At 38.6% G+C, this 14,409-nt stretch overlaps 1 protein-coding gene across 3 annotated transcripts in view; it reads left to right on the top strand.

Moving 5' to 3' along the window:
- Nucleotides 1-540: 540 nt before the first annotated feature.
- Nucleotides 541-14,409, top strand: part of zc3h7a (zinc finger CCCH-type containing 7A) — a 20,066-nt gene continuing 6,197 nt past the window's right edge. For 2 of the 3 annotated variants that reach the window (XM_046033577.1, XM_046033560.1), the window contains exons 1-15: nucleotides 541-674; nucleotides 1,786-1,966; nucleotides 3,288-3,391; nucleotides 5,226-5,265; nucleotides 5,429-5,632; nucleotides 9,000-9,158; nucleotides 10,309-10,389; nucleotides 10,616-10,669; nucleotides 10,774-10,810; nucleotides 10,906-11,237; nucleotides 11,336-11,588; nucleotides 11,717-11,745; nucleotides 11,839-11,983; nucleotides 12,061-12,219; nucleotides 12,507-12,712. In XM_046033577.1, coding sequence (XP_045889533.1) covers nucleotides 3,324-3,391; nucleotides 5,226-5,265; nucleotides 5,429-5,632; nucleotides 9,000-9,158; nucleotides 10,309-10,389; nucleotides 10,616-10,669; nucleotides 10,774-10,810; nucleotides 10,906-11,237; nucleotides 11,336-11,588; nucleotides 11,717-11,745; nucleotides 11,839-11,983; nucleotides 12,061-12,219; nucleotides 12,507-12,712 — 1,767 coding nt within the window. In that variant the 5' untranslated portion in view covers nucleotides 541-674; nucleotides 1,786-1,966; nucleotides 3,288-3,323. The remainder of the gene's footprint in view (nucleotides 675-1,785; nucleotides 1,967-3,287; nucleotides 3,392-5,225; nucleotides 5,266-5,428; nucleotides 5,633-8,999; nucleotides 9,159-10,308; nucleotides 10,390-10,615; nucleotides 10,670-10,773; nucleotides 10,811-10,905; nucleotides 11,238-11,335; nucleotides 11,589-11,716; nucleotides 11,746-11,838; nucleotides 11,984-12,060; nucleotides 12,220-12,506; nucleotides 12,713-14,409) is intronic. The other variant, XM_046033567.1, reaches the window with a different exon arrangement.

Raw genomic sequence — 14,409 nt, 5'->3', positions numbered from 1 at the left:
CTGTCCTGGCCTGTCTCCTTGCCTCCATGATCTGGACACTACGCTGTCAGACACAGCAAACCTTCTTGCCACAGCTCGCATTGATGTGCCATCCTTTTATTTATTGTTTTTTTTATGTGCCATCCTGGATGAGCTGCACTACCTGAGCCACTTGTGTGGGTTGTAGACTCCGTCTCATGCTACAACTAGAGTGAAAGCACTGTCAGCATTCAAAAGTGACCAAAACATCAGCCAGGAAGCATAGGAACTGAGAAGTGGTCTGTGGTCACCACCTGCAGAACCACTCCTTTATTGTGGGTGATAATTTCCACCTGTTGTCTATTCCATTTGCACAACAGCATGTGAAATTGATTGTCAATCAGTGTTGCTTCCTAAGTGGACAGTTTCATTTCACAGGAGTGTGATTGACTTGGAGTTACGTTGTGTCAGTTAAGTGTTCCCTTTATTTTTTTGAGCAGTGTATTTTATTACTGCATTTTATTAATGTGCAAAATTAATATATAAACGTACACAATTTCCTACAAGGAGTTTTTTTTTTCTGAACAAAGAAAAATAATAATTATTGTGAGAAACTTAATGTAGGAGAACAACCTTGAGAATGTGTTTTTATGCCCTCCCAAATATCTCAATAAGTGTGAAGTTCAATGTTCAGTGCTGTGGTGGAACCATGTTTGGTAAGATTGTTTTTCCCTATGGGTTTTCCCAGTTACTCCCATCAAAAACGTTATCACTGGATTTGCCCTAATGTTAAAAAACAGCAAGGCTAAAGTCTGATCACATGCCGCGAGACTAGGCAAGAGTGTGGACCCAACGGTTCGGGCTTGAGAAAGCAACTGCGGCCGCCGGACCATAGCGCCGCACTCAGCGCCTGTAGCCGCCTTGTTACCCCATTTGGAAAATGCCTTTGATTAAATACAAATTATTCTGTCAACTGTAGCTATTTATTTTATTATATCATATGTTACCCAAAGCATAGCCTTCTTAAAGATACAAAATAAATAAATAAATTTAAAAAAAAAAGTTCTTTAATGTGTCAGAAAATAGACATTGAGCTTAGACAGGGCATCTTACCCCACTAGCTGGGGAAAATGCCTTTCTCACAAAATTTACATTTGATAAAATTCAAATTAATTTGTCAACTGTAGGTGTTTAATTTACTTTACATTATGTCAGCAAATAGACACTGATCTTGGGGGCCGTCTTACCCCACACTACCACATATTTACTCACTGATTGGTTTTGTTTGCAAGTAACAAAAGTATAATGGCTCAAAGACAAATACATTTTGTCCACATGGTCAGCTATTACCTACAAGGTAATAATCCTCATTAGCATACACCAAGATAAAATAAAATAAAACTACAAAACGTTTCTTAATACTAATACTAATTCAGTGTGAACTAATTTAGAATTTGTATTCTGATAGACTATTATTTCTATATATTTTATAACTGCATTTTATTGCTATGTTTTTGTGCCATTTTTTGTTCCACAAATGTGCATATGAAATTAATATATATTAAATGAAACTACACCAATAACAAACAAATAAACAACAACTTAAATGTATGCATAAAACAGCTGTATTGATCTGTCTATATTCAATATTAATAATAAAAACAACATACTAATATATTATAATATAACTAATATGATACAATACTAATATAATAAGAACAACAATCATTATTTGTACCATTATTATAATAGAAATATTAGTTTATTGCTCTATGTTGAAGTTGCATTGTCCTTTTTCGTACATTTCAACATTTCTACTGCCTGTAGAGGGAAGCACTGCGCTGGAGTCGATGATTGCTGTACTTCAGAAGACTGAGGAAGAAGAAGCAAAGGGCGGCCTTCACCGATACAGCACATCCAGGCAAGTTAATTTAGCTATAACGAGAAATCACTTTCCCTCCTTTCAGATAACCGACGCGAGGTTTGTCTGGAATAAAGATATATTCATGTAAGTATTTACAGCAGCGATTGTTAAATTATTTGTGGTATATACGTCAGGTCTCGGGCAGGAGCTGAACATCTACTGCTCGCTATTGTTTGCGTTGGGGAACTAGTTTAACTTGTACATGCCTGTGCTTTGTTAGGTTCAGTCTACTTCCTAGAAACTTAGTCCGATAACGTCATGTAGCTGGTTTTGGTCAGTGTGTTTCCAACAGCGGAGAAAACTGTTGAGTGTCATCAGTTGGGATTATATGTGTTATTGATAGTGGTTAACTATGTGAGCTACATATTGCTAACCCACTGCTAGCAGATGATGATTGCTAACGAAAAGTGTACACTCTGTGGTCCCAAGCCGCGGTAACACACGTGCGCTAAATGGCATGCGTCCGTTATCGGACACCTCCTTGTAAGGGTGCTTTCTTATCCGTAAAACTTAAAGCATGTATTTTTCCACAGTCAGTGGAAGTCGCCGTCTTCTACCAGACATGATTGTTTAGCGATAAAAGCTTATAAACAAGAAAATGCTTGAATAAAGTTAATTTTGGCTCTGCTGACCATAACCGCTCACCTCATCACCATCTTCCTGACTCATGCGTTGAACATTTTGTGATAATACGTTAACCCAGATTCTCATTTGATTGGCAGTAAGTTTTAAATGAGTGTAAAGTAAAATGGTCAAAACAATAATGAGTATTAAACATTTGCTATGACGTGGTGGGGTTGACAGTTTGGCTTGGCGGTTTTATGCGCTGTGACTGCATGAAAAAACACATGATAAATGGCGATAACGTTTTAAGCTCCAATATAAACTATATATTTTTTACCCAATGTAAATATTTTTACCCGTATGTTGAAACATGTGAATGTGTTAGAAAACAAACGTTACAAAATCTGAAATACTCCAGAGAAATTATGTCCGATAATGGACCCCGTTCTTTCGCAAGATATAATCAGACAATTTCCCAGCGCACCCTTTATCTTCCACAGCTTCAGGTGTGTAGGTTTCAGTGTAACATTGCTTAAATTGCACTATTTTGTTAGCGTCATAACCTGGCAAGCCAACTAAAATGTTAATCCGTAATTTCCGGAACTGTCTGTCGTCATTTCTAAATGCGGAAGCTATACACATTGGAGGCAGCTCTTAAAGACTTTCAGTAATATGAGTAATACTAACACTCAACATATGATCTGTCCCTTAACCAGCTGGGCAGCCTGCTGATGGTGATTAATGATAAGCTGATGTGCTTTTATATTGTGATTGTTTTGAGTTTTTTTTCTCCAGAGACATTCATCAGTAAATATAGTGCTGTATATCATAATAATTTCAGGTGCTGGCTGAGGAGTGGATATTAAAACAGGCAAACATGTCCAGAGCATGTCAGGACAGAAGAAGTCGCTGGCAGGAGATTCAGAAAGGCCTGCAGTTCATCCAGTAAGTGTCATGGGTTGTTAAAGTTGGGGTGGAGGGTCTCCCTGAAATTTACTTGTATAATATTTGGTATAATACCCTAATAGGTAGCACGCTTGTGTAAAGTGTAACAACTGGTCAGATCTTATGTTTGATACTTTCCAATGTTGCCATACCCACTAGTCTTTCTTATCATCCTATCTTGGGAACATTGTAGGATAAGAAAAACATCAGTTGGGATTTCTTAAGATCGGCTACAAGTACTTTCCTGCTGCTGTCGCTGCCTGTGTTTGCGGGTCCTTTTAATGAGAAAGCAGCCTCTATAGACAGCATGATGTAAGAGTGATTTGTCAGCCTTACACCATGCATTGTTGTTCAGATCAGCTGGGTGTCAGCGAGGCAGCTGATCATACTGGCTTTGCTTTGGTTTTGTTTTTAATGTGGGATGTATTCTTGCATCAGGCCGACTCGTAGTAGTATGTCCACATTGTTTTGGAGCTATGCCAGGCAGCGCAGTGTTTCATTTCATCTAATCTGACAGGGCCTTTTATTCATAAACAAAAGTGATACTTAAAATACTACTGACGTCAGTAAATACCTCATAATAACAATATAGCAACCTACACCTTAAAGATGAATAACTGATGCTGGAAATGGATCGGAAAGAGAAACAGCAGTGTTAACAGGAATTAGAATGAGTCACTACATTTAACCATTTACTGATAGGTTTATAAATGTAACTTCAGCATGCTGCTGGTGTTATCTGTATGGTGAGCCTTTGTGTTACAGCTGTTTTCTTCATTAGTTGGAATCTGAAAGCGAGTTTAGCATGCCTCCAGTGATCTAAACTAAAACTTTGTTGCCCCCGTAGTGCAGTGTGCAAAAGAGGAAAGACAACTTCAAATGCCAGCTGCTCTAGAAACCAGCATAACACAACAGTGTCGCTGTGATTATTATTGCAAAATTTTCCATCATCACATGTAATGGCACATCCTTTGACGATACAGCTGGTTTAATGTAAAACAAATCATCTGCCCAATTTAGCAATGTACCAGATTAGTAATAGCTGTTGCTAATCTTGACAGGAACTTTAGTTCTGTCAGCATGCAGATGTGTATTACCTTGAACACAAATCATGACAGGGCAGTAATAATGTCTTTTTATTTTGATATTTTTATCTGATTTGAACCATGTTGAGACATCTATAGTATATACACAGCCATAATTAGCTTTGTTTTGTTTAATGTTTTGGTATAATTGGACACATCAACCATATAAATAACATAGCATTTTAAAAATATAACAATTATAGATATTTTTAATGCTGAGTTCAATGTTTGTCTTTCTTTTTTTAAGAGCGAAGTTTTGTTTACATGTTGCTTTTGCTGACTTGTTTGCATTCACCGGCCAATGCCATCAGCACCTGCACACACAGCAACCTATCAGCACACACACACACACCTTTCTATTTGTGTGTTCTTCCATCTTAAGTTCAGATCTGTTTTTCAGTGACTGTGCAGAACAGAATATACTGTATCAACTGTAGTGATATAGATGTTAAAATATATTGAAATTTATTGTTGCATCACTTTAAATACATTGAAAATTAACCCGATTCACTCAAGTGATTTTGATAAATATGAACAATAAGATGTGTACAATGACTAAATGAATATTTAAGAAAATAATTGGTAGATTAATTGAATTTCTTTCAGTCCTACTTTGTGCTGAATAGACTTATTAGCCCTGAATGCAACTGAATTCTAATAAGATCTGTTAATGTCTGACTCCCGGTTATGTTGTTTTTGTTCTGCTGACACTTCAAAGGTTTGTAACATGAACCTTTTGTTGTTTTCAGATCAACCCTTCCGTTTCCTGGAAGTCAAGATAAGTATGAGGTATGCTATGTAAATATTAATGTGGTTTGTTCAGCTTCCATCTAGCATGACTGTACGGAGTTACACTGATTTAGGAATTTTTCCTAATTAAAGGTGCTTGAATGAAAGTACAACGCTGCACTGTGTGTAGCTTCTACTGATTTGTACCTCCTTAAATTTTCAGGTGTTCATTAAGGATCTCGTGTGGAATCTTTTTGGAGAAGGAAATGACGTGTTTAAAGAAGGGGACTGGACAAAATCCATTGAGATGTACACCGAAGCCTTGAGTATAGCAGAGTATGCTGACTCGGAAGAAATCTGTATTCCAACAGGTTTACTGGAAAAGCTGTATGCTAATCGGGCCGCTGCGTACCTAAACATTGTTCCGGTAAGTACGTGGTGACCGTCACCACTGACCCTGAGTCTTTCAGTTTCTGTTCCAATCACTTTGAACTCTCTTTGACATGCACACAATACAACAGACAGTTTTCGGTCTCATAAAATTGTTTGCTTTATGTTGTAGTAGAGCTGGGCGATATGGCCAAAAATGTTTTATCATACAATATCGGTAATCATCACGAAAATTGTGAAATCATTATTTCTTTCTTTCTTTGAAAGTTGAAGAAACCACATGGTTTATGGTCAGAAAAATTACAAACACATGCTAAACAGTGGACCACTTAACAAATCTGAGGTAGAACATTCAAAACAATTATGATAAAATATTTTTTTAACAAATATGTTAAAGTTAAGTAAAATCATTTTTAAGTCCCCTTTCATCAACAAAATAAATATCTTAATAGAAAAGTGCTAATTTGTTTGTAATTGAAATGAATTAAATCAAACAATTATTGAACATTTGTTATATTGTTATTGAGGAAAATTATATTGTGATAGTTGTCATTTTTGTTTTATTGCCCAGCCCTATATTGTGGTTTAATAGAACCTGCATCCTTTAGGTTATTGGCCAAAAGTTTCCGGCGTTTTCCACAGGTTGGATTGCTTGCTCTGTTTACCAAATGTCAGAATAAAACAGGGACTGGGTTCTTAAATGTTACTGCAATTATTATCCTCAGTTTCTTTAACATTAAACAAGAGTTTTTAGAAAGGTCCCCTGCTTGTGGCCCATAATGCAACGTTAACTATGACCTTGTTTAGTTAGGACAGCAGAATATTTTGCTATTCATGTATACATTAGTTCAAGAATAGATCGTAAATGACCAAAATAATTAATTTCTCAAAACAAAAATGGTAAATAAGCTGTACTTATACAGCGCTTTTCAACCTCAACACCCAAAGCGTGTTGAAATTTGAGACAGCAAGAGAGTGTTTTCAAATTTGACTTAATATATCAATGCTAGAATTTCTCATTACATCATTTATCCATATTTGGAGAAAAAGAGGATCTTTACATTACTTTCAGAGTTTGCCAACTCTCTGTTAAATACTATTCAAGCTGACAATCCAGGCTAATAGGCTTGGGCAGTATTTTATTTTATCATACCTTCCTGACATTTCACCGGGGTAAAGTGTACCATGGATTGCATTGTGTAGTCTAAACGAAGATGATGTTCGCACAGCACTTTTATCATCAGGACTAAACCAAAACACACCCAAACAGGGGCAGAGTTTTTTTTCCCTTTTTTGTAACTAGTCCTGTAACGGTATTCCCACCCCTTGCAGTCGCCAATGATTAGCTCCTTTTTGTGTGCGTAGTAAGTGTGTGGCTGAGTGAGAGTGATGGTTGAGCAGACAGGCAGTACATTTGTACAGTCTAGGTTAGTTTGTCAGTGAATGAAGGCTGCAGCTTCTCAAGACCAAAGTAAAGCGCGTGTGTGTGTGTGTGTGTGTGTTCTTTCCCAACTGCAGGGGGGAAAATGGGATATGAAAGGGGTTATCGTGTTGAAGATGATGTCGGGGTGTTTTACGCTATGCTGCCCGCCTACGTTGAGGGAGTACACTACAACACATCACCTCATTACAGCATCAGCTTATCAGTTTTTGATATTAAAAGTCATACCTTCGGGATTTCTAAATACCCTTCAGTTTTTTTTTGTGTGCGCATAGTGCATAGTATGTCTGAATATAAAACCCCAACACAACATGTCTTAAAATTTCAGTGTTTTCCCGCCGTTTTATGTGAGCTTTAGATGAATGTTTTGGTGGTGGTCGTAGTAGTCATGGTCAGAGGGGTGGGGAGGTTTGGGGGTTCTCCCCAAGAAAATATTACATTTACCAATGAAAAATATGTAATTTCACATTATCTTGGGCCATTATTTTCACCATATCTCTGAACAATTAGTTGGAAAAACTAGAGCAGGTAATAAATAAACAACGCCCGAAGATCAGCCTACTGGAGGAACTACAACCTTTAGATTTGGTTACTTGGTTGGTTGTTCCGCTCACCGCAGTGATTTTACATTTATGGCACAGCATCCCCCCCTAAAACCCTGTTAATATGACCTCAGAATCTATAGACATTAATATAAAAAATAGGCAGCATGAGAAAATCTTTCCTTTCTGAGGTAGATTTTATTTGCACATTAAAATTCAAAAAGGTCTAGTTTGCATCACTAATTTGCTTTACTAACCTCCAGTCACCTCCGTCCTTTCTTTTCCTAACAACCATTTTTTTTCAGACTCATCTGAAAAATAATTTAGGATGTACCTGTCTGTACAGGACAGAGCTGTAGGCTACACCAGTTTAGTCTACATTTGTACCTGATGATCTCAACATTGGACAAGTAGGTATTAATAAAATACAGCTACCAGTTACTTTCTATAAATTCAGCTAATGTTAAGTTACATAGCAGCTAAAGACGTAGCGTACTAGCTTTCCTGCTCAGTCTGAAGGGGAGGGGAGATGTTAGCTAGCGCAAACCAGCTTAATTTTTCCAGCAGTTGGGGAAACAGACGGAGTGTTCTTGGTCTTGAGAAGCTGACACACCGAAACTGACACCGTACATTTACTGCCAGAATATTTTCTTGTTGCGGTCATTCACTTCACGTCACTTTCTGCCGCTTGGACAATCAAACACTTGCTACGCACCCCCCTCCTGCTATAACATCATCTGTCACGTAGATGTTCTGTGAAGAACGAGGAGAGGAAGCGAGCCAAGCGCTGAGTGTTACCGTGCTCACACAGTGTGTGAGCGAAAATTAGTAGCGCATTGATATGATAATGATTGTGTGAAATTTTAGTAGCAGCGGTCACAATTCAGCAGCGGCACACTGTCGCTCCTGAACGCATATAAGGAAAACACTGCCCTGCTATACCGTGATACCACCTGAGCTTACAGGCTACCGTTACATTTTTAAATTGATAAAACAAACCGTAGTCTTCTTTTTTTCACCCTTTTTACCCTCCCATACATTGTAGTGGTAATTCTTACATCTGAATCTTTTGGTGCAGCAGTTGGCATATTTCACACTGAACGCTGTCAAACCCTGAAAATCAATGGAGAAACTTAAGATCCACTGAGAAAACTTCCATTTGGGGGAAATGCTTTTCAGAGGAACATCCAGTCCCTCTATCTAGTCTTCCTCTGTCTGCATTGAGTCATGTTACATGGCAGTAAATGGCACTCTGCTGTCTTCAGGGAGGCCACACCCACACCTGACTCAACTCACTGGACATGCAAAGTCAATTTGCGATCAAAGAGTGGCTTCTTTGTTCTGTGTTTACTACAGTACTATGGTTAAGTATAGCTTTTCAAACTCTGGGACATCTTTTTTTATTTATTTATTTTTCTCAGGGACTGTATGACCAAGCATTAGAAGACTGTGAAAAGGCTCTCCAGTTGAATGAAGGGAACTACAGAGCACTGTACAGGAAAGCAAAATCTTTAAAGGAGTTGGGGAGACATCAAGAGGCCTATGAGGCTGTTGCCAAATGTTCTCTAGCAGTGCCTCAGGTAAGGTCTTTAACAGTGTCTGTGTGTTTTATGTTGATGTATCCAAATATGCAGGAGAGACACGCACTTTTTTTTTTTGGTTGTTGTAAGCAAATACTTTAAATGCTGTCCAAGCTGCCTGCAGGAACAGTAGACACAGGGAAGTCATTGAGTTCAGCTCAACATTAAGACACGTTACTATTGGTGCGCTACCTTTTAGTTTGAATTAAGAAATGTCAGGTTAAACTGACGTACCTTTTGGTGTAATTAGCAGCCACATTTCACATTTTATGTTACAGATGTCCACATCAGGTTTAAAATAATTTTTTTTATGCCTGCACCCCGGTGATAGACGCAGCCAAAGGCTCTATGTTTTTGGGTTGTCTATCTGTCCCATTCTTGCGACCATATTACTGTAGTGCCTTGAGGAAATTTATTCAAATTTGGCACAAGCATCCACCAGGACTCGAGTATGAACTGATTAGAATTTGGTTGTCAAATAAAAGGTCACTGTGACCTCACGAAGCACGTTTTTGCTCATAACCCAAGAATTGATGATCACATTTCACAGTTGGTTGGACACTGAATTGGTGACACTTTTCACTCAAGGGTCATTATGACCTCCAAAATAGGTTTTTAGCCATAATGTAAGAATTGGGCGATTCTGGATTTTACATGTTGACTGGGACGACACAGTGAGTTAACAATCACTAGCCCAGTATGGGCTTTCCTCCATCTCGTCCATTCTGCCTTTCACTTCCTGCCTCATTCTGAATTACGTGAACTACAAACAGCCTATTGGACCGCACCTAGCTAATCGTCATCCTGTGAATGGACTACATAGTAATCAAGTACATGTGTACCTGTTTAGCCAATACATCTATGACAATCCTTTTATTAATCAGTTCAACAATGTATATATTTACTGGAATCATACATTTGGATTTCCATTTGGCCAAAAATACACGTTATACCATTTATTTATTTATTTATTTTTTGTTCAGATCCTTCAGTATTCAGTATGTAGTATTCACTACATAAAATTCAAGAATATTGTAATCAAAGCATTTTCTACAATTTTATAAGCATTACAAAAATGCACAAAGATCAAAGGAAGGGAATGTACAGAGTGTGTTTGACTAAACACTATTAATTTACTTTGTTTCCCCAGGATTCCAGTGTCACACAGCTGACTCAGGACCTTGCCAAAATTTTGGGATTGAAAATCCGTAAAGCCTATGTAAGGAGTAAGGTGTGTGTCCGGAAATATCTCAAACTGTCGTCATGATCATATTTACTGAAACCATTTTTTTCCTCCGAAGAACTAGTTCTACATGATAATGTCATAACAAATATGAATCTGCTTTAAAATTTATGGCTTAGAAAAATTTTGACAGTTTTTGTGGGATTGTCCCACTATATAATTCACATAAAATCATCAATTTAATTGACTTCAGTTTTTTTTCCATTTTTAACAGCCTGCCTTGAATGTTTTGCGAGGATCAAGTTATCAAGATGCTCCATGTGACAAAGTAAGAGACTTTTCCTGAACTTTTCCCCCTGCACAATCTGAAATATTTATCAATAATCTCCAAAGAAGTACATTGTTCAATTAATTTCTTACCCATTTATTCAGTTTTCCCATGGCTCTTCAGTTGAAGATATAGAAATTGGTAAGTTAGGATAATACTTTACACAGGTTTGATTTGATAATTAAAGGGGGTTAGGACAAAAGTTATTCATGCTGTTTTTCCCTGATGTGTTACAGAAGCGCCTCAGCTGTCTCAGGATAGCAGTGTTGCGGCTCCAGTTGCAGCTCCAGTGGCAGCGCACCCGCCTCTAAATGAAGCAGTGAATGATGAACTTCCTCTCAACAACAGCATCTCATCTGTGACCCCGTCTGAGCCACCGGGCTTCGAGTCAGTCTCCCTCCCTGTTTCTGTACCCTCTTCAGTCCCTCTTCCGGTACCCACATTTGTTAATGGGTGTAGAACCGGTAAGCCTTGCCCGATGCTTGACACCAGTCAAGATTTCGACGCAGACATCATTGGGGACGACCTAGATGATCTACTGGACCAAGCTGGCCCCGAATCAGCCATGGTCAGTGAGCAGATATGACGGCAGGGGCTCAGTGATCAAATGGGACAATGTGTCAGTACCTGAACAGAAGTGTGACCCGTGTTTGTCTCTTCCTTCAGGTTATACCCACAGTGAGGGGTCCTCTTCCTTTGCCAACCAGTATTGCCTCAGGCAGTCCCATGTCGAATCCATTCCTGATGCCATCTCACATCAACCCATTTCTCCACAGTAGTTCCCAGCAGTGCACCGTAACGCTGCCCCCGCTGTATCACAAGTCAGGGTCAAGTGCATATTTTGGGATGGACACTTTTGACCCCCTCCCACCACCGCTCGACTCCCTGGATAGTCTCACCATAACAGACTTTAAAACAGGTTATTCTACTTTCTTACCTGGCCTGCTTAAGCATGGCATTGCTCAAATGAATATTGTACTAATATTACTGTTGATAAAAGTATCAAAAAGCTGAACAATACTTTCAACTTTCTTTTTTAAATTTCAGATTATGTTCCGAGTTCATTCATTTCACAGGTAATCTTAATCGTATTAATTATTAGCCATTGTCAGTCTAGACATTGTTACAGGCTTATATCTTGTCATTATTCATATTTTATTTTTTATTAGCTGAACAGTAATGAAACCCCAATGGGAATGGCTGTGGGTATGCCTGAAGTGAAGGGCTTTCCTCCTGCCGTGGATTTAGCAAAGAATCCCTTAGCTGAAACACATGAATTCAAACAAGCGTGCTCAATCTGCTACGTCAAAACTGGTGAGGAATTATTTTTAACAGTCCAGTTGTGTGTGGTTAGTGGTAAAGTTCAGTCTAATGGTTGTTTTTATCCACAGGACCCGGTGTGTTGGATTACACACTTCATACAGAAGAGCATAAATGCAAAAAAGATGCTTTACTTGGCAGAATCAAACACTTGCCAGACAAAACGTGGAAGCTCATTCGGCCCAGACCAACAAAAACCCAATACGTTGGACCTTATTACATTTGCAAAGGTAACATTTCGAAATGTGTAAAATTCCTTGGTCAGAAAATATTGCATTTGCCCCATGGACCATTTTCTTTTTTTCGTTACCTACAAATCCCATTACTTAGATTCTAACAAAGAGGGGGAAAAGGATCATAAATGGCTACCTCCATTTTATAAGGAATTACTATTAGAAAATTTGAGGTTTAAATATATTAAATATTTTCAGTATCCCCTAGCATCCATACCTACCCTTATTGCACAAGTGATGTCTGGATAACAGCGCATACTAAAATGTTACCTGTGTTGTTTCAGAGGTGGCTGTTGGGAAAGAGTGCCTGTACCCCGGTCACTGCACATTTGCATACTGCCAGGAAGAGATTGATGTCTGGACTCTGGAGCGAAAAGGGTTTATCTCCAGAGAACTACTCTTCGATCCTTATGGGCCCAACTCCAACGTCAGGTTGACTGTGCCTAAGATCTTACAGGAGCATCATGGGATATTCATGTTTCTTTGTGGAGTGAGTATTTATTTATTTAGTGTCTTATTTCAAAACTAATATGCCTGCTGTAACTGCAGTGGTACAGTGCTGCTGGAAGTGGATGTTCTTAATGATGCCCATTCGCAGTATTGTTTTTCATTCCAGTGTGAGGAGCAAAAAAACACGCTTGTCTCAGTGTAAATGGACATTTAGCTCAAACGTGATTCTTACAACAATCTTCTGCTATGAAGAACAATAAGGCCATGAATACATTCAATGTGATAAATGGTATGTGAAATGTAAGGCTGTGTTTTTATTGGAGCTTCATTTTTTGATTCTGTGTAATAATTGTTTGTCTGGTGCTTTGTAGCTGGTAGAGGTGTGACGAGACACCTAGCTCACGAGATGAGACAAGACTTGAGACTAGATTTTAACACAATTTTTAAGCAATTTTCAATACTGAATTATATATAGACATTTTGAGCATTAAACAGTTCATTTTCTGCACCAGTTTATGATGGAAATATTTATTTATGTAAAGGGAAACAAAATTCAGGTGACAATACAAAATCTAAACTATGATGCAGTAAGGCTCTCAGGTGTTGCTTTCAGGTGTTTTTTCCTGTAGATCAACTTTTCTCATAATATCCCTGCTGAGTCAGCACACATGCAGGCATGATTTAGTCTTCTCTCCTCTTTTGTGTCTTTGTTTGGGGAAGTAAATATGCATGTGGCACATAAATGATAAATTAGTTCATTTTTAATTCAATTCTAAACTCCCGGACTTTAGTAGCTCCCGTGTTTCGGCAGTTTTTTTGTCTGGGTTGCCTGACATGTCGAGAAAATTACGTAATATTGGGAGACTAACGGCATCATTTAATGAGAATTTATATTTTTAAGTCTACCAGCCCTATACTCTGCTGTGCATTATGTTTTTGCTCCGCGGGTAATAGGAATGGATGATCGGGACCCGGTTCCAAAATTTCTCAAAACCCGAAAATCTAAGGTTCGAGCTTATAGATACTGCTATCGAGACTTGCGGGTCCTATGATGTAACATTATGTCTCGAGCGTCAAATGTGATTTAATTTGAAACGCAGTGGATAAGAAAATAATCAGGTTGCAGTCTGCAGTGCTCTCTGTCGGCTCCGCGCACACACACACACACACACACACACACACACACACACACACACACACACACACACACACACACACACACACACACACACACACACACACAGCGGCAGCAGCGCGAGAGGCTGCGCCGTCGCGGTGGAATACGGTGAGGGTTAAGTTAGCTCCAAACTACCGTAACGTTAGTTGATGGCAGCTACGCTCGTTACTGTAAGTACGTGCGATAAAACCTTCGCAAGTAAAAAGACAATACTTTATCAATACACCTGTCTGTAAGGTAACGTTAAACATGTAGAAATGGTTAATTTAATCATCTGTCCTCAGTATCTCATCCTGTATGTTTTATACAAGCTAACGCTAGCTTGGCATTAGCCAAATAAAAACAAGCTAAATAGAAAGCTGTCTGTCTGGAGCACAGACTGGTCTGTAGTCTTAAAAACTCTGCTGGCTGAGACAAACCAGCCGCTCCTCCTCCTACCTGGTAACGTTACCTGCAGCTAGGGAGAGAGGAGGGACTGATACAGACTGGTGTTATTCTTTCTAACCGTCACTCACTACTTGTGATGGCAGATAAAGTTATTCAGTAACTTTGCTGTTGTA

Source organism: Micropterus dolomieu, linkage group LG02 (assembly GCF_021292245.1).
Source record: "Micropterus dolomieu isolate WLL.071019.BEF.003 ecotype Adirondacks linkage group LG02, ASM2129224v1, whole genome shotgun sequence".
NCBI lineage: Eukaryota > Metazoa > Chordata > Actinopteri > Centrarchiformes > Centrarchidae > Micropterus > Micropterus dolomieu.
The sequence above is the reverse complement of the archived record's forward strand: the minus strand, read 5'-3'. Positions and strand labels throughout refer to the sequence as shown.